The sequence below is a fragment of the Fringilla coelebs genome, assembly GCF_963513975.1.
Source record: "Fringilla coelebs genome assembly, chromosome: 1".
Classification (NCBI taxonomy): domain Eukaryota; kingdom Metazoa; phylum Chordata; class Aves; order Passeriformes; family Fringillidae; genus Fringilla; species Fringilla coelebs.
Window position 1 is genome coordinate 112733190 of NC_140028.1, and position 21095 is coordinate 112754284.

General features: G+C 38.3%; 1 protein-coding gene across 2 annotated transcripts in view; it reads right to left on the minus strand.

The window, feature by feature from the left end:
• The window catches only part of RBMS3 (RNA binding motif single stranded interacting protein 3), a gene marked incomplete at its 3' end in the record, with an annotated part of 434589 nt that overhangs the window by 119750 nt on the left and 293744 nt on the right, over window positions 1-21095 (minus strand). For both annotated transcript variants that reach the window (XM_084221492.1, XM_084221493.1), the window contains exon 6: window positions 17582-17661. In XM_084221492.1, the coding sequence (XP_084077618.1) occupies window positions 17582-17661 (80 nt within the window). The remainder of the gene's footprint in view (window positions 1-17581; window positions 17662-21095) is intronic.

Below are 21095 nucleotides of genomic sequence, written 5' to 3' on the forward strand. Positions count from 1 at the left end.
CTTAGCCAGGTTACTTCCCCTCTCTCCTTTTTTAGTATGGCAAATTGAAAATTAACTTTCATGGCTTTGCTTTTGCCTCACTTCAATCATGGTGCCTAAAAAATCAACAGTACAAACCGTATTTTATATTCTATTAACCACATGCAGCCTTACACAGCCCTTCCCACCAGGGCACACAAAGCCACCCTGTCCCTGCACGGCTGAGCTGGCATCCACATGCTGATGGCACAAAACACATCTGACTGAATTGCCATTTAAACCTGAAACTCCTGATGGAGCCAGAAAAAGCTTTGATCCTGGGAAATGTTTCAAGTGAGCTGTCCCCCTTCCCAAAGCAGACAGATCTCAGATCTGAAATGTCACGCACAATTACCCTAGAGTCTTTGACTCTCAATCTCCAAATAACTCCGGGCATTATGCAGGCTCTCCTCTTCCCCCAACAACTTCAGGACTTGATTTTAGTGAAATTTAAAGAATTTTCTTTCAGAAATAGTGGCTAAAATGAGACCTATGTATAGGAAAAAAAAATATTGCAACACCAATTCTTACAAATAAGCAGAAGACTGTAAACTGTTAGGAAACAAATAGTAAGACTGCCTCAATAGGCAGGCCGTCTAAAGATTTCCAGGCTTCTTTTTTATTCTGTGTTTGGGACTTCTTTAATAAAGACAAAACATCCCTCTTTGTGATGGTGGAGCAAAAAACCATGGGCATTTGGAATCAGGTTTGTATTGTAGTTCAATCTTACATATTACAGCAATACCTGTGTACTGCTGTATCATGCTTGTGTTGGGATTTCCACATATTGCTACATGAATGTTACAAATCAAAATCCAGTGCAACATCAAATATCTTCAAAACTGTACATTTGGCATTAGAACATTGAACAGTCCTGCTGCCTCAGACCTGCTGTCTCAGACCAGAAGAGATTTAACAGTTTGTTTGGCCACAGTTTGTAGGACAGGACTGGCACTCACCAAGTTTTCTTAGAGCTACAAGGATGAGGAGCTTGGTGAGTTCTGTGCCAGCAAGAGGGGTCTGTGGTTCTATGGGGCTCAAGAAGTAAGGTAGTGTGGCAACTCATGATATCAAGAGGTTGCTGTGGTGGTCACGTGCAGGGCCAACCATCTCAATGACCATCAGAGTAGTCTTCTGATGCTCCATGTCTGCAAGGATATGTGGAGCAAGCAGGATTGAGGAAAGCTGCTGTCCTTTGAGTGGCATGCCAAAGAGGCACTTCACTGAGCCATGGACTCTCCTTGGGCAAAGAAAGGCAGCAGATTAAGAAAAGGGACACCAGAGACAACATCTTCGTACAGAAGTTATCACCAGTGCTTATGTAAACGATGATGGGGTGAACCCCACAAAGCAAACCAACAGAAATGAGCCCAGGGAGGCTTCTGAGCTCATCAGCATTCCCCTAAGCCATATGTGGGGAATATGTCACCCCTGGTCACCCTCAGTGGAACCAGGCAAGAGGGCTGGTCATACATGTGATGATCAGATTAAGTTCGCTGTGCAACATCAATGATCACTAGTGCTGGCCTGAGGTGGGAGCAGAAAAATCACTGACCAGGAGCTGATCATCCTTGGGCTAGGAGATGGGCACAGGTGAGGTATGTGCTCATGATGTTCATGAAGGATATACAGGCAACCACTGCCTTGTTAAGAAAGCTGAACTGAACCCAACACAAATGACACCCACAAGGTAAAGGGCCCTTTGTTTTAGAGAAAGAGAATCATCACTTGAGTAGACCACCTGTTTGTGTAAATGGAGTTCCCTGACTCAATCCAAAGGATGTAAATGTCCTTCTGAACCACACAGGAAAATTTCAGGCCCATGTAAAGTATAACATACAGGCAGCTAATAAGAGAAATTTGGGAGAAAAAAAAAATTAGCAAAAGGTTTGAGCTGGCTTTGAGCCACATGCTCCACTGCAGTGGCTGGGAATGTTCAGCATCATGATAGTGCAGCCTAAGACTGGCCCTGGGAATCATGCTTCTATTCTGATTCTTTTGGGTAAAACAACTGCCATGTCATGCTTGTGTTGTAGTTTCAGTGTCTTGCTCTTCTAAATCACAACCCCACATAATGTCAAGTATCTTTAAACAAATCTGGAACTCTTCTCATGTGAAATGTCTGAAGGAACCAGATTAGAGAGTATTGGACTCTGACAAGCAGAGTCTCAGGAGGAAAAATGTTTTTTTGTGGGCTGTTAAAATGATACTACTTAGAATCTAGGGGTCAGAGATTCCAAACTTACCCCTTTTTATTTTTGTACAGTGAAAAAAGCCAATAATTATAATGAAGAACATAAATAGAGTAGATAAGAATCTTTTCTCTGAACCAAGCAATAAGAGCCATGGGAAAGCAGGGATGATGCCACTAAGTGCTTATTCCCCAGCATCTACTTCCTGTGAGCTCACAAGCCCAAAGACATTCTCAGAACTGTCATCTCAGTGCGTAGGGAAAGAAGCGAACTATTTAAAGGCAAATAAGAGTAAAAAAAAATTAGGAAAAAAAAAAAAAAAGAAGGTGAAGTCCTTTAACCAGGAAATTAAATCCAGGATCTGGCAAAAGTCTTAAGCATGTTTCCAATTTTGACAAAGGAGGAGATTGAGCATCTTAAAGACTATCTTTTTGTCTGGAATAGAGCTTTGAGCTGGAATAGAGTTTTGCAAATAGGCAACAAGAAGTGAAAAAATTACAATGCACATCAAAAAGAATGAAACTAAAGACCAAATATTAAAAGAAAAATCTATCAGGATGTCAAAGTCAAGGGGACTTTCTGAAAACTGGATGTTTCTAAGACTGACACAACTTTTAAAAGTTAGCACGGAAGAGGAGGAACTGTTTTAAGTTGATAGATGCTTTTGAGCTCTTAACACGAGAAAACAGGAAATACCTTAGGAATTGTTATTTTGGTTTTGGCAGATACTAGGGACAGACCTTTAAAGTGCCACAAGAGCAAAAGGATATCCTCTTGAAAGGAACACAAGCCCTTTGCTAAGAGCTAAGCTCAGTTGCAGAAGCCTGTAAAAATGAACTAGGCAAGTGAATGTTAACATTCATGGCTCAATTCCCTATCCAGCTCAGCTGAGATCTAATTCCAAAAGACAGGTATTTCAGCACAAAAGCATATGCCAACAAATTAAAAGCAGTATGCAGAAGGAAGATGCAGGCAGCAGTGCTCTCAAAAATCAGAACGCAACAGTAAAATATCAGGAATATTAATTCCTTAAAATGGATTACCTAGGAAAACAGATTTATAATCACTAAAACCAAAATAATATCCATCAAAACCATCAAAATGAACACAATCTGACTTTAAGAAGAGTTAATGAGCTTGAACTAAGATGTAGGATTAAAAACCAGATTTCTTTTGAGCTCCATTAGTGATAAAGTATATGAAAAAGCTATGCATTAATACTCCAAATACTCCAAACTTCCTGCATTCTCTTGTTTAGTCTCACCTTTGCTGCCAAATGGCCAAAGATTTTCTGTATATTATTCTGTGGGCTAATTAATTTGTAAGATGGTAAAATACTAGGGACATTGAACAGAATGGAAATAGAGATGCATATTGAGCAAACAAAAATGTCCAAAGCATTCTGAGTATAAAAAGAACAGAACTGTTTTCACTGTAAGTGGATGTCAATATGCATCTAAAGATTTGGCGATTCAGAGGAGTTCTTGGCTTGCTCAACCAATTCAAGCAAATTGATTTTGATCTATCCAAATTTCTTTAAGTTTCATTTGTCTTTAAGAGAAAGATAAAAACCGTCATTCAAAACCTTGGCAGATGTTAGAGAATGAACTTTGCTCTTACCCAAATACTCTTTTAATCTACATACAGAAGGTTCAGACTCGGGAGACCACTGCTATTCAGATAAAAAAAAATCAAGCATTTATTTAAAATTTGAGTAGGGTTATTTAAGTATGTGCTAAGAAACCTTTCTCAATCAAGGTCATCAATGAGATTTCAGGGGGAAAATAAACTCTATATATATCTTCATACATACACACAATCCTGAGAGAATCAGCTTTAATGGAAAATGGGCTTGCCAACAATTCTGGCATGACAGGTGGGAGCACGACTCAGATTTTCCTAGGCTGTTGGACTGTATCTTCATCTACAAAAAGCAACAATGCAAGGCATATTCAAGTCAGCATATTTCACATGTATCAGAACTTGAAAAGCCCACACAAAAGGGATATACCAACACAGGTAACTGTCACATGGATTTATCTCCAATGACAAAAACTGGTTATCAAAAGAGGCTATAAGAAAACAGAAGGTTTCTGCTGTCTAGGCTAAACAGGCTAAAACACTAAGCAGTGTTGACTCTGCATTGAGAAAAGGACACAGCAGACAGGCTCTAGGTCAAAGTCATTGGTGCACAGTCTGCCTACCCAGAGTGGAGGAATCTGTGCTGTGTCATCATCCAGCAAAACCCTTCCTTCAGGAGAGGATAAGTGACAAGATGCAGACAGTGTCTGATCTAGTGCTGCAGGCACAGCACATGGAGATGCAGGATTGTATTTACAAGAAGCTCTGTGCAGCTGAGGCTGCTCAAAACCCATGGAGGAAATTTTTGAAATGCTGGCATAAAAGAGATGGTGACAGCAAGGCAACGCTAGCTGCAGGGAAGACACACTGCACTAAGCCTGCTGGGAACAGGGAGGAGTGATGGACAACCGATGATTCATCGAGATACTCTCTGCAAGGTGCAAGGAAACTGAGATGCACTCAGCTGTCTCCCGAGTAGCTGCTTGTACAGGTTAAACCAGTTCTTGCCAACAAAGCAGCAGCTTAAGAAACTAAAAATAATTTTAAAATGTAGATCAAACCAAAGACTAAGCATACTATATTCCTAACAGCTGAACTCCCTCGCAGAAAGCATGATGTCTGGTTTCCAAAGGTCTCTGCTCATAGTTGTAGTAGGACTGACATCCCAATGAACTTGGCATCGTGTCTTCCCCTCCCTAATCTTCCCCTGCCACATCCCTCTTAGGCGCTGCACATAAACCACCCCAGTCTGGAATCCACCAGCTGTGTTAGATAACAGAGTTACTTTGATTTCTTAACTAGTGTTTGTAAGTTCTGACAGCCACACTTAGTTTTATTAAATGTACTTGTGCTGGCTAAAGCCATTCCCAATACCTCCTTAGGGCACTATTACAGGTTTCAGATTGAGACTGGACTGCTTGGGAATCATTGTGTTCCCAGGAAATGGGCTAATTACAATGGCAATCTTGCACAGCAGTTACCACTAGTCTCTGCCTATATTGTTTTCCCCCTGCAAAAGGTTAGAAGCATGCAAATAAATAGAATTAAGTCTGTGTTTGTTATTGGAAGATATGCAGCAATCAGGCAGAAATGTTTTCATGTTCACTGCTAGGTACAGGATGTGATGCATGAGAAATGGTAATGAGATAACAAATTAGCCATTGATTCAGACACATCAGTGATGACTGAAAGCCATTATGTGGTGACTGCTCTTTTCTGGGGGTCTGTTTGAAGTATGTTGGTGGTCCCTATGTATTTCCTAGGAGAAGAACATCTGTTGAACAAAAAAACTATCAAAATCAATATAATTAGCATCTTTTTGAAACTCTTGAGTTAAAGGAAGGGTGGATCTTTTTCCTGACCCTGAGCTGATCTTTCTTGTGTGACAAATAGAAGCTTTCAGCTTCCAAGTTGTTTTTGCTGGATGAAGAAACAGTTTTATTTCCTAGGTCTGACAGTCTGGCTCTATCTATTAATTTTCATACACTTAGTTACACTAATGTTGATTAATAGTCAATAGTTTCAATTAAGCCTAAAAGATTTCAATACCTAAGTATCCCTGAAAATTATTGGGACTGACATACCTCTCCCTCGAACTAATTCAAAAAAAGCCCAAAATGTTAAATTAGTAACAGATATCAGAGGAGTAATATGCAACACACTTACAGAATAAGCCTCCTTTATGTCACTACTCTGGCATTCAGAAAAACCTTCTGGAGTCAATGATCACACAAAATGATCAGAACAGCAGAATCTTGATTCAGACCACCCCTTCTGTATGTTGCTAGGGGTACTGAATACTTTTTACTCTTCCAAAGCCAGCAAACAAGCAATGTCTTGGGAAAACAAAAAAACCTTTAAATTCAAGGCACATCCCAATCCCAATATCTTCCATATTTCCCACCTTCACCTATTATTTCCTATCTACATCTCTTATTTTCTTAGTACTGAAACTAAATCGCACTCTGGATGCAGGTCCTAATATACAATCCTATATCAGCAACCTGGGTCATGCTATGCACAAAAGGACTATTTGGTTGAAATTACAGGCAGGCAAAACATATATAAATTAAAAAATGCCTACCAACACGTTAATCACACAAAAAATACATATTTTTAATGATTAATAATTTTTAATGATCTTTTCTTCTTACATTACATGCAGTATGCTGAAGTAAAGATAACTCATATGGAAAATGAACTGCTCAGCCTAAACTCCCATCCACCACATACCTGCTGGAATTAAAGCCTCCTAAGGCAAAAGTAAATTTCTTGGTGCTACTGCTCACATTCAAGAAGAATGCTTTCAAAGAATCCAGCTCAGTTTTCCCTGGTTTCTATTAGAGCCCCCCTGGAGGGTAGGCTGAAATAAGATAAATTAGAGATGAAAATAACCAATGACATCAACTCCTACATCAGTGAAATGCAGGCTCTTGCAATATATTTACTCCTGTGCTACCAGGCTTCTTTTGAAAATTCCAAATGCTGAAGTTTTCATTACACTGTAATGTAAAATTCAGCTGATGAAGAATTTCTTTGGAGGGCAGGTGCTCATTCATGATGCTGTTACCATGGGTGAGGTTGGAAAGGGAAATCCAGACAAGAATAGAGTTAGGAAGCTGCTGGGTCATATTTTCTTAATTTGAATGCATATTTCATATTTTAATAGTATAAGCTCTGAACTAAAAAGCTTCACATTTGGTCACAAAGTTAGAGTATTTACTGGAAGGGGGATAGAGGGAGAAGGAGGGGAAGATGGGAGAAGGGGAAGAATGGGGGGGAAAAAAAGGAAAAAAGAAAATGAAGAGGGAAAAGGAAGGAAAAAGAGGAACAAAAGGCTCAGAATCAGTGAATTCATTGTGCAATCAGTAACCTAATAGAGAAGGATGCTGATTATATTCAGTAATATATACTGTAAATGAAGAGCAACCAATGCAACTGGGATATATACCTTTTTAGTTGTTTTGGGAGGATTTCTTTTGTCATTAAAATCTGCATTTTTTGAAATGTAAAAGTCTTGTGTGAAGTAAGGATTGCTAAACTTGGCGTTTGAAAGTTATTTTTCCTACCATATCTGTGCAATCTAAAAGTAAAATTACTCCTTTGCTCTTTTTCTCTCTCTCTCTTTTTATTTTTTTGGTTTCTTTTTCTTTGCTGAACAGCAGCAATTCCAAAAATACTATATACAGAGATTATATACTGGGTGGTAGGGTAAAGGCTACATATAAAATGCTGCTTTAATGAGCTTAAACAGAAAGGACAAATGTAAAATCAGATATCCATCACCTTTCCCCTCCCTCTTGATGTCTCTTACATTGTAGAAGATAAATTGCAGACACATCATAGACACTGAGGCAGCCCAAGTGAAATGTAGGCTGCTTTCCCCTTCTTTCAAGTTCCTGTGATTGAACCTGGGAAAGACCTTTCTATGATCTTGTGATCAAATGCTGCCATTCAAAAAAGAAAGACTCAGAGAAATGACTAAGAAATGGGGCTTTTACAGCTCCTCAGGACTGCTGACCAGCACAATGACATCGTTGCTGGGACAAACAAATAAAAAACCAAATAGAATCTTAGCCTTCTGCTCCTCCAGTGCTTTCAAGGCTGAATTGCTTCTCTCTGTGTTTTGCAGCACCATCCAAGGAGAAGGGTGAAAGAGAGACTTCAAGTAGGCAAGAGGCTCCTTGCATACTTACTTGAATACCTTGAGGTATTCAAAACATATGGGGAAGGGAGAGAGAAGGTTCTGGCATTCAAAACATATGGAAAGGGCTATTGTGGTACCTCTGATCTTACTTTGTCAGGATGAATCTCAAAGGGAAATATCTTCACTCGCTACGTCACACACTGTGTGACTTCATGCAGAGGGGGAAAAGCCTGCAGAAGAGTCCTCTATGCTCCTCTGGTGCCAGGGACAGTTTTACTTTTGGAGGGAGGGAGGGAGACAGTGTGGCAGAAAGACAAGACTACAAAGGGAGGACAATTGTGTAATTTTTCCCCTTATATTTGTATTCCCCTTCCAGTGCCACCCCCTTACTCACTACCAAGTCCTTCCCAAAGACATCACTGCCAAATATTTCCCAAAATGCTTAAGGACACACCAAGCACCTGCAGGATGACTTCTGTTCAGACAAGTACTCAGAAGTTTGGATACAAATCCTCTCTTCCCAGCTACCAAATTTTTCACATGCTCTGCCGATGAAAATGTCTCTGTAGAAAACTCTCTGTGCCAGCCCTGATAGGACAAACCCAGCTGAAAGCCTCCATAAGGCTGTCTGCCACCCAAGGACACTTCAAGGCACCTCTCCTGGATGTTTGTTGAGTTACAGGGGTGTTCTAAAACATGTGAAAATTCAATACTCCAATTTTATTGGGACATCTGAAAAGTCCATTCCCAGAGGCTTCCACTTCTGGTTGAAATACAGATGCACAAAGGAGTGTGTCAAAAAATATCTATTTGCACATTGTTAAGCTTCAATAAAACTTTTTTGTTCAGCTTAATTGGAATTTACAGGGTAAAGGTAAAGAAGATGGAAGCTTCTGACATAAATTTCTCTACACTTTGAATTTAGAAGTGTTCAATGTGTAAGCAAGTGGAAAAGTGTGAGGGAGGGAGGAGGAAGGGAAGATATCTTCTATAAAAGGCCTGAAAGAGAAATAATTTTCCTCAGTTAAAAAAACCACGAGATCATGCAAACCACTTGCTGGGTATTATTATTATTGAGCATAACACACTATGAGCTCAAGTGGTTCGTCTGTGCTCAGCCTTGCTCAAGTTGGCTTTTTAAATGACTTTTAAACTAGTTGGCTCAGGTGTGACAACACCATACTGCAGCAGTAAGGTCTGCAAAGCAGATGTACTCCATCATTTAAAGTGTCCTGAAGGGACTAATAAAGTAATGCAGGAGAGGAAGAAACAGGAGGAGTTGTGCCACTGCTGGCCACAGCTGATGCAAAAGCAGAATTACTCCCTGAAATCTGAATCATGCACAAATAACTTTGCAATGTTCCACATTGTTTCACGCTCTGATTTGCATGTTTTTTATTTATTTGCATTGCTTTGTTTTAAATTGCCAGCCCTTCAGACCTAAACAATCTGAAATTCAAGCTGTGAATCTTTCTGGCTCATAAATTTTGCCTGCCATAACACCTGCGCAACTCGTCTGGCTTGTCTTGGATTTTACAGGCGCATCCGAGGAACAGCCCTGTCCCTGGACCAGAAACTTGTCGACACTTCTCCTGCTGATGTATGAGGCAAGACAGAATTCAGTGCACACACTCTCAGCTGGGCTGGGTATGCAGCAGTAGCATACAGAAGGGACTTCTTTATGCTTAAGCAAATATATCCACCATTTCCCATAAAGGGAATGGATTTTCTGAATTAGAAGATTTACATAGTCACTCTTAACAGCGAAAAACGCCCATGAGTGAAAAGAAAAAAAGAAAAGTATACATTAAAATAAGTTTAGATAAACTGTGGCAGACTTCATTGTCACTAGATATTATGAATGAGAAAGGAATGCAATTCTGTTTATGCTGCAGACTTTTAGAAATCTTAGGAAAGATACGATAGGTCCTCCTGTGGCAGGAAGAAAAAAAAGGAATAATCTTTTCTCATTTATATACCATATTGTTCTCTAACTTTCATTCTTATAAACCATGTGGAAGATTTTGATCCAAACTGCAGTAATGCTATTTTATACATCATAACCTGAATTACTGTGATATCACAAACAAACTGATCTTATGCATTTTTTGTTATCTCTAGTTACAAAGTAATACAAAAACCCCAACACTGTAAAAGACTTTCTCCCTAATTATACAGCTAGATAACGAAACTCAGCATTTGATCATATAGCTTTTTGAAATACAAAAAGATACAGCTCTTTTCCTAGGAACTTACAGACCAGTACAAGATCAAATGAAACCCAACATAAATATGAAGCTCTTCAGATCTTTGACACTGTCCCCATCATCAACAACTTCATGTATTTTTGGAAAAGCAGGCTTTAGATGATGGCAACATTCTGTCTTCTCTCACACAGCTTTCCTCATGAGCTCAAATTACATGGTTTAGCACTGATACACACCTCTTAATATCTTTAATACAAATTGGCTCAGCCTCATTCCTCCAGGACATTAGTGTCTACCAACTACTGGGATTTACCGAGTAAATAAATATGTCCGTATCCTCCTAACCAAAGGGAGTCTTTTTTGAACTAAATGGAAATGACATAAAATCTTGACTAGATAGGAATTTTTCTTTTTTGCTTTTTAGAAAAACAACCCTTGCCTTTAAAGAATCTAAAGAATATACAATCTTTAAGATCCAAGAGACCTAGGAAATTGGAATGTATCTTTGCATCAGGACATGGAAATATGCGGTATGGAACCAGAAGCACCTACAGCAATGCCAGCACCATAAGAACAACTGAAGGTTATGTAAACTTAATTCTGAAGAAATAAAAAAAAACCCAAAGGAGCTAAAGAGAGAGAACCCCATCTTGTTCAGTGGAACAAAATGACAACACTTCACATTTGAAATTTTTAAGAATGCCATGAAGCAAAACAAGTATCATCAGATTTTAAAGGCTGTCTTTGAAAGGAAGGAAACTTTGAAAGTCCAAGAAACACTTGATTTCAGGTGAAGTCAAAAGCTATTGGAAATCTATTGCTGAAGAGTTGGTACATCTTGGATTAACTACAAATGATGTTTGACCAAGTAGTGGAAGGAGGGTAAAGCCAGGAGACTCTGCTGGTGGTGTTTGACAGCTGTGAGTATAAAAGGGAGGACAGAACATGGAGCAGGGATGAGGTTTTGGCCACATCACAGAAGACTGCACGGGCCAAAAACCAAAGTCACTGAGATCTAAACAGGGAACTGCTTTCTAAGCAAAAGGTTTTCTATTTTCCAATAACTCAGTACACATTCTGCAGTTTCTTGGTTAGAAAGTCCATCTTTATGACCATCTGCTGCAAAGTCTATGTGATCTTAAACAACATGTGATTATCTGAAAAATGAAACTATTTCCTGAGGGACCCTCTCTCCTGAGAGCTGTACACACCACCCAGACACCTCTTAACATCCAACAACCCCAGCCAAAGGTCCACAGAGCCCATTCTGCACAGAACTGTTTGTCAGAGAGAGCTGAGCTTGGGACAGCGCCTGCACACTGCTGGGGCCATGGGAAGCACGTGCGGCCCCAAGCAGGACAGGGGACACAGAGGACTCATGGTCATCACCAAGACTCAAACAGGAGTTAAAGATTTTAGCTGTTTGTCAAAGATGAAGACTTGCAAAGAAGATGAAACCAACAGAAGTTAAAAGAATATTCAGAGGGTTTGCGATGTAAAAGAAATTTCTGCGAACAATGAGCTGAGTTTGGGTCTTTATGGAGCGCAGAAAGTGAAAGATAACAGCAATTCCATAAAAAAATGACATCCAGAAATTGGAAATGAGAAAAATAAGTAGAAAATTTGTTTAACTGTTACTTTTTATGAAGGTCTTTACAAGGATCATATTTTCTGATACAATGAGGAATAATTTATATAGTGCAGACAGCAATGGAAGTATTTACAAACCCTAATTCTTAGAATTCAGGTAGACAATATAAGAGATTCAGATAACATTAACATCATATACATGAAAGGAACTGAGAATACAAGTGAGAAAATCTGGGAAAGAAATTTTTTAAGGATAACAATACATAAAAGATAACCCTCTTTTTAAGCTAGTTTCACTGAGTATTACCAGTAGAAAATCTAGCAGAATCCCCTTTATTCTGAGTTCTCTGTAGCATTCAACAAATGTTTTAAGATATCTACAAACCAATACGTGGTCTATAGTTTTGGCTGCTGTTTTATCTAGTTAAAAATATCAAAAACATATACATATATATAGACAGCTATGCAAATGCCCCAAGAAGAATTATTTGAAAGAGTTTTTCAAGTTTATCTATATAAATGAACAGAGAATTAAATAAGAAAAGATAAAACACCAGGAGACAGGGTCTAAAAAGCTATCAAACAAAACATTTTAAGTTCATTCACTCAGAAAAGCAATTTAGAGCATTGCTAATGACAAACAAGATTGTATTTGTTCATATACTAAGAGAAAAACAGTGGAAAATGTTGTTAATATCCAGTACACAGTTAACCCTCAATTGGAATACTCTTCCTTCATCACCATTAAGGCACAATATCCTAGAAAACATGTTGCTCTAAATAGAGTATTCCGAGTTCTAAGTCTACTTAGGCTTAGAAGCAAAGGTTAACTATTTGAATTTACTCTCTGTGATGCAAGAACCTGAGAGATGCTCTAACAGAAATAGTTAAACTAAGGAGAGAGGCAGAAAATATTAATTGATTTTGGTGAAATGAGTCCATGAAAATGCAGTGCTTGGAACACTTTCAAAAAGAAAAAATAAAGAAGCATGCCCAGTAATCATTAAAGCAAGATATGAGGTATTTGCAAATACATCTGTATTGCTGCAGATAATTTCTTTCTATTTAAGAATTCTTACTCTAGTAAAAGTCAGTATAAAAATGATAGTCACTTGATACTTGTGGGGTTCTTAATGTACACAGGGATAATAATTCTCACTTCTTTCTGCTTGTCAGGTATTTGTAATTAAATTAGTAATAACAAAAGGAAGATTCTTGACCATGTAATGTAGCATTCATGTGTCTCACTTGCTTTAAATTTTCTTTGAGAAAGTAACTGGCCCAATGTCCTCTGACAACTCAAATGAAATTTAGGAAATACTATAACAACTAGAAAATGCTGTGAGGGAGTAGAATGGATATATCAGCAGAGGATAATTACTGCAATTGAGGCAGGTTCCTGTGAAAGTCCAGAGAGAAAAGTAAGAACTTGTTAAATTTTTGCATTTATTCAGAAAGAGAAAAATGAAGTTATTTAAAAACATCCAAGGATACCAGGACATGAACAAAAGCTGTGTGAATATCATTCCCTAAACTTGCCCATCCAAACAGAAGCCAACTTGTTACTGAGAGACGAGCTAGGAAATTTTAATTTAATTCAGTGATTGCAAAATGTCAAAAATTAGCAGGATTTCATATGAAGTCTCCTATTCACCATAAAAAATAGATGCAGTACAGAAAGACAGAGAGAGAGCTACCTGCATTATTAGTAGTGCTCTTCACATCTCGATGGAGATTTAGAGCAATACAGAATTCATTTGCTGACTTTCAGCGTGGCCATACAAGGCCTATACCATTAGTTTCACATGAGGCTGAATTCTCTATAGGATGAAAATATACCACTAGGCTGTGTGGGTCTATTTATCTCAGGATAGCAGCACTAATAAAGGGAAAACAAAAAAACCTTTCACAAATAAAACCCACTAAAATAATAATCACTCCAAGCTACTCAGAATATTTATGAAGTTGATATGGAATCTGCCAAGAATTGAGATTTTGCAGATTTCTGCAGATGACTGTGCTTTCTCAGTCTGAAAGAAATGCAAAGACATTAACTAATTATTTATGGAACAACCAATTATTTTGTACTGTAAATGTAAGACTGAACATCATGAAATGCTTATTAGTTGAGCAAGCAAGAGAGTGGAGCAATTCCTTCTGGAGTGGAATGAAGCCAAGCAGTTGAAGCCAAGGAGTTAAGGGGAAAAGGCCCCTTAATGAGAATGATTCATTAACACAGACACAGCGATGCTCAATTTACCTAGGCACTACACACAACTGACCATCAAAATGTTTCAAGTGACAGAAAATAACCTTTACATTGTGACTGGGTTGAAGCAGAGGGGTCTGGAGCTACAAGTGCTCAGTTCAACAATTTTTAAGAAACAACAGTAAATGAAGTTCAAAAGTCAAAGAAGGATGGATGTGTTTTTGCTTTCAGAAGGTACAAAGGACAGAGCCTCCAAAGGGCCCTGTGTGCCCTCCTTTCCTTCCAGCTGTAGCATTGCTTTCCTGCTTCATTGTTGGTCTGGGCTAGCTGAGATGTGTGACTCTTGGCTAGGCTCAAATATTCAGGTATACAGCCCTTAATCTTGTGTAACATTTTTCTGACTTACAAGAACAATAAAAAAACTCCAAACCTAACAACAAAAAACAAATTTAAAAAAATTTAACTGCATTTACATCTCATTTGCCAAGAAAAAACAACTAGTTGAAAAACAGCTCTCTAGTGAAAATTAATGTTTGAAATAACTCTTTGGGAAGGTATAACTAAGTCAGGTAAGGTATAACTTTATTCTGGCATGAAAGCCAGAGCTATGGTGCCCAGTCTTTCTAATGGGCTGGTCAACATTATGTGAAAGCTGCCTACCCCAGATCTGCCATCATGACTGGGTAACCAGACTAAACCACCCCTGCAGCACATGAGCATTTTATCCTCTAAACCTGCTGATCTCACAAACATACGTCCCACAGAATGTATGGTGACACATCACCAGGATCACATCTCAGGGAACCCGGCAGGGGAAGACAGCAGGGATGGAGGAGAGCTGCCAAAATGATTTGTCTGGTCCATAATGCCACTGCCTCAGGCCAGTAGCACATGGCCAACAGCCAGGATGATTTCTTTCTTGATGGGCCTCATGCAACCTTCTATTAGCTGGTAAACCTGAACCAGAACATTAGTGCTTGGATGAGAAATGTGGAACAAAAATGCAAAAAACCCTTTCAGTTCACTGCCACACCTGAAAGAAATCCATTTGAAAATCCAAAATCAATGTAATTTAACCCTGAAAGTATTGATCCATTTCTGCTCTCATTAAGATCAGGCCTTTGAGCAGCAGAGTCAGTAACAGTGTTGCATATTTCACTAATGTTCTCTGGTTCTTTGTTTTTTAACTGATATCCATAAAGAGGTCACAGCAATAAACTAGAGATGATTCTCCTTCCATGCCAATTACTGAGATGCTGGGAGGATCCTTTTCAGACTATAATTGTGATTTTCCAAGTACATTAAGAGACTTGATTTTCCTTCCTGCTTCATGCAAGACACTTCTGTCTTTGCTGAGAGGTTTAAATACAGGTTCATAGCACAGATGTAGAAACTGAGTACAAGCTTAACCGGAATCTACAAGAAGAAACTAGGAATGAATAATTTTTTGCCCTGGATAAAATGTAAATGATCCCTTGAATCAACCCCACTGCTAAGGTGATCATGTTTATGCCCTGGCTTCTTAAGAAGAAGAGGAATGAATACAACAGATCTTTTAATTATGAATTTAAAGGGTGACCTACTCTAAGAACAAGGCACAAACAGCCTCTTTTATGTGGACCAAATACCCTGTGACAAGTTCTAGCTACCTGTGTTCAGAGATACAAAATCTGCCTCCCAAAACTCGAGGACAAAATTGGGTTTTACAGATACCTCCTGCATAGCTGAGCGAGTTCAGTTAACGGTTCAGTGATTTTTTTCCCAAGCTGCATTATGCTATATCTGCATCTGAACAGCACTCAGGTAAATTAAAATGCTTACTATAGTCACTTCCCAAATAATCCTTGCAACTAAATGCCAGCTGACAACAACAATCATGAGAGAAACAGAGTAGACAATCTTTTCACATGGACATCTTTTCTTCCTCAAGAAACTAAGAACTGATTCATGTCCTTAAGAAAGCACCAAAAGTTATAGCCATTAAAATCCAATTTCGGTGTATCTCTTGAAACAAGATAACAAGAAGCAAATAATCATGCTATCTTATCAAGACCCCTGTTTCAATGTACAACATTGTTCATGTTGAATACCCAGCACATTTCTGATTACCTAAAAATTAAAAAAAAAAAACCATTATTTTCCTTTTATAGCTGTCATTCTTTACCATGCAGCGCTCTGTCTCAAGCAGGCTCTGAAAGAATATTCTGCTTTAATACTGGATTTAATGATGAGTCCTCTCTGAGACAACTGGGAACGTGACCATGGAGCACACAGACTTATACTGACAAAGCAGACTTAGTGACTTCTTGCTATGCACACTCTTTCCATTGGGTGTTGCTATGATATTAAACAGATTACTGCTGGGACTCAAAGTGTGCATGCAGAAAGGCAAGGCAAAGGTTAAAGTTCTCTGCCTATGTTGCTCAGCCCATTGTTCTACGCAGCCCAAGTTTGTTGTACTTGACAAAGTTGGTGGTGTAATTCACTAGCTAGTGCTGAGAAAAAGAGTCAGTGAGTACTTTTGAAAATTCAGTCTTAATATGGAGTCTTGCAGCTTGCACTAAAACCTTTATCTTCTTTCATGAAGGTGATCTAAAATTTATATGTACATTGCAGCACTCAATTACTGTACACTGTAGCTGGGCAGATGGCTTTCTTTTAATTAGAGTATTTAGTACATCTTCTGCATAAAGAATCAGGCAATGAATAAGAAGAAATTTAATGAAAGTAACTAAAAAAGGAAATAGTTTAAAGGAAGCTAGGGGGGAAAAAAAGGGGGGAGATAACAAGTTAGGACAAAATTCTTGCAAGCATTTCCTGCTCATTTAATGCAGCCCTTCAGGAGAAATCCTTGCAAATTTGTGGCCTTGGAGAGGGTCTTGTCAAGCAGTAAGTATCAAGCAACTGATCACTAAACTTTGCACAGCTGTGGAATGTATGGATGATAGCTAAAGATTTGAAAAGCAAAATAATAGCTGGAACTTGACTTTCAATGTGGCACACCAGTGCACGTGCTCTGAAGGTATTGTGAGAAAGCGTCAGGACTTCATTAAGTTATGACAAGAAAAAATAATATTTGAAATATCTTCAGTATTAACAGCTACTTCTGTTAATACAGGTACCAGTAGCTAGCAATGCTAAGTGGTAACTGCAATGAATATAAAGCTGCTACAACCTGAAATCCTGGATATTTAATAATCGATAATAAAGCTATAATTGATAATGAATCAAATCAAGCTTTTATATAAGTTATATTCCTAGTTTGTTAGAAAAACATTGGCATTTCCTTATGTGGTCCCTATACTAACTGGGGGGAAAAAAACATACAAAACCAACCAAACAAACAAAACCTCCCAAAAAACCCCAAGAAAACAACATTCAAGAGGAAAAAACACAGCAAGACAACATGAATTTTATATGTTCTTAAATTTGCTACTGTCAGGCACAAATGCTTAAAACATACAAACCAGGGTAAGAAAAAGTTGCTATGGGTCATAAAAGATAGGATTCAGCCAGGGAGGTTATATGCCCTCTTAGCAGGGGCAGTAATTTAAGCCACTCTCAAGATAAATTCCAGTATTTCTGTATTCTAAACTCTTCAGTGAATTTTAAATTTCACAACGATGGCTAGACTTACCTGGTAGACCGGGTGGGGTTTTCAGATATTTGCCATTAAAATGTTGAATTACTACTTCACATTTTTCTGTAGACTCCATTCTGGAAAAGAGAAGAGAGTGGGATATGGGTAGAGGCAATTTGTGTTACTAGACTGTTATGGGAGCACTCAGTCAGCAAAAAAAAAAAAGGCAGAAGGAGAAAAAAAAAGCACAAGCACAGTTGCTGAGAGAAACCTTCAAAGCTGTTGTTGCTGATTTTTGCAGAGAAACTGGTAGAGCCCATTAGGACAGAGTGTGGCTCCTGAGGAGGACCTGCCACCCTCCCCGCCCGCAGCTGCGCTCCCAGCTGTGTTTGAGCCACAGCCCTGTCAGTGAACAGTCCCCTTCTGGCTCCAGGGCATCACCCTGAACAAGGACATCCTGTATGCTCTCACGTGCTGCTTGGAAAAGCAATGGACACGTTTCTAGACTTCTTTTGCACCCAAAATAACTTCAAATGGCTTAAAGTCATGAATTGCAGGATTTGGAGAAGAACGCAGAGGATTAAACAACAATTATTAAGGATTACAGTGTTAAGAAAACAACCTGCAAAGACAGGCTTTATAGTAAAACCAAAGACAATGCACATATGACTATTACAACATAAAGCTGAGTTCTGGCTGAAGACAGAAATTTATGTGTAACACCAGCTGAGGAAATGCCTTACTGTTTATCTTCTATGAGTTCAGGATAACTTTCAGCATTGAGACGTTAAAGTATTAACAGTAAATTGGTAAATGCATTTCTGAAGAATTGTTAAGAATACAAAGTTACTAGTCAAATCTCAAACCGTGGTTATACCACATCTGGAAACTCACTGTTGCTTCAGATCTTCTAAATTAACTGCATACAAGTCCAGAAAAAGAGTTAACTTTGCTACAGAGGGGGTTTAGAAACTTTGAAAAGAGGAAAAGAGAGAAATGGAAAGCAAGTCATTTCATAGAAAAGTTGTGTTTTAAAACCATGTTCAATGCTCCATCAATACACCAGTATCTACCTCCAGGTATCCTCCACAAAGTAACTCTGCTGACATATATATTGCTTACTTCTCACCAGTCTAGATCACTTTAAAATGAATTTATCCACTACTCTTCCTGTCATACAGTTTGCGGAAAGAGTGGTTCACACACAGCAGCAGTTTGTCTCCCAGGATACTATTCTGCCAGAGTCCAAAAAACCACATCACACCACAAAGAAACTAAAAAAAAACCAAACCAAACCAAACCAAAACAAAAACCGAAAACAACAACAACAAAAAAAAAAACAACAAACAAAAACAAACCCCAAAAACCTAAAAATCCTGCTTTCCCATTTAATTCTTTCAGGAAGTCAGCCTATTGTCCAATTGTTTCAGATGAAATTAAAACTTTTCCCTTGCAGGTTGTACCACTGTGTATCATGTGGGCTGGGCTATTTCTACAAGCACAAAGACAGTGACTTAGATTGTTCGCTTTGGCTTCATTCAGATTTAACTAAGCGAGTGTCTGCGCCGAGCCTTTAGAGACTCTTGTCTCTGAAAGAATAAATGCAATAAAAGTCTGTTTTCTGTAGCTGCAGGCACTTGGTGTCAAACCATGTTATGTTGCACCACACAGCAGTGACAATTTCATTTTAATACATGGGGTACGTTTTAACAAGCCAAAGCAATCCCTGCAAAGAACGCAATATATAAGCTGCCAAATGAAAGAGACTCGGCGCACTTCATGCGTTTTATGTGGGAAGAGAATAAAAGTGAAACCCACAGTGTTCTGGGATAAAAAGCCCATAATTCGAATAGCACTCTGAAAAAGAATGTGCACATTTTCCTCTCAAGTTTCACAATTAACGGCTCTCGAATGCCATTGCTGGCTATCTGTAATCTGGCACACGCTTCGCTTGAAACCGACACTGGCATTATCGACTGGGCCTGAAAAGGCAGCACAATAGACAAAGCCCTCTATACATGCTGCCCTCAGATGTGTTGCTGAGTAACAACTGCATCCATCCTTTGCCCACCCCACCTGAGCCCTCCTGTGCTTTCTGCAGCTCCTGCCTGTGGGGGTGGCCTTTCCCCCAGCCGGGCAGCCACGCACTGATCAGGAAGGGTCCACCCCAGGTCCACCCAAACATCAATTATAATAGTCCACAACACCCCTTTGCTTAGAAATAAACCTTTCAAACTGAGTTCTTCAGGATGATTCGCTCACTGACTGACTGGGAAAAATTAGTGGAACAGAGCAACCAGATATATCAGCAAAATTATCAGATTCTTGCCTTAACAACACCCTGGTTTTAGTTTGGTCAAAATTCTGACCAATATCAGCCACTTATGTGTTTTTTTTATGTGTCAATGCCTATGGCAGGCACCTATACATGAGTTGAAACTATCCACACACACAGATTCACACATTACTCCTCTTCTTGTTTTATCCATAAGGACGAGCTGTATCTGGGCAGAGGTCCCAAAAACACACTTTCTTTAGGCCCACATTAATAAATTCCTCCTACTTTTCCTTCAGAAAGCTGCAGCACTCCTCTATTGTAGAATGTGCTATGAATTATTCTTCTTATACGAGCTAGCAATGTTTCAAAATGTTGCACGAGACTGGGATTTAATAAAAATATCACTAGTGGAATTGTTACATGTTAAAAGGTTTTCTGAGAAAGGATGTCAGCTAAGCACAGGAAAACCTGGGGGAAGAACACACTTAAACACATTTTTTAATATTGGCATTCCTGTCGTAATTGATAGGAAAAAAATATGACAAAATATAATATTCTGGATAAAAGATAAAGATCCTAGATGCTTCAAAACTTTCTACTGAAAGATATAGATATTCAACACTTGCTGTAAAGGGAAGGAAAACAGCTTCACATCATAGTAGAAATTTGCTCTGATTAGCTAATTTGTGAAGTATCACTTTCAAATTCCTTTCAATTGTATATTTTTGGTGTTGATCCTAAGAGGATCTAAAATAATAATTCATCTTTAAATGCAATGGAGATAACAATAATGCATCTGAATATTATTTTGAACTGAGAGTGCACTGCAGAAAAAAAAATAATTATCAAAGCCATAGGTTTTATAATTTTTAAAAAGGTACAGATAATTATATAAACCCAGAGGAACTAATAAATCCATGGTAATTTATTTTTACTTGTGTCTATATATCTCCCAGTTCTGGAAAATAAGTTGTAAGGATCCCAAATACAAAATAAGTAATGAGACTGTCTATATTCTGTCCAATTTGAAAAGAAGTAATTTTTTTTTTAAATCTGAAGAATGTTTTTATGATTTTTTTCTAGCTAAATTTTGTAAACTAAAGATACTTCAATATGAAAAGTAAAAGAAAAAAAATCCAAACAAACTTAAACAGTGTATGCTTAAACAAACATCAGAACCAAATAATTTGATGTTCAGATCTTGCTATTAAATATTTATTATATTTATATTCTATTATTATATCATAAAAATAAAATTAAAATAATTTATTTTATAATATTAATATTATATAT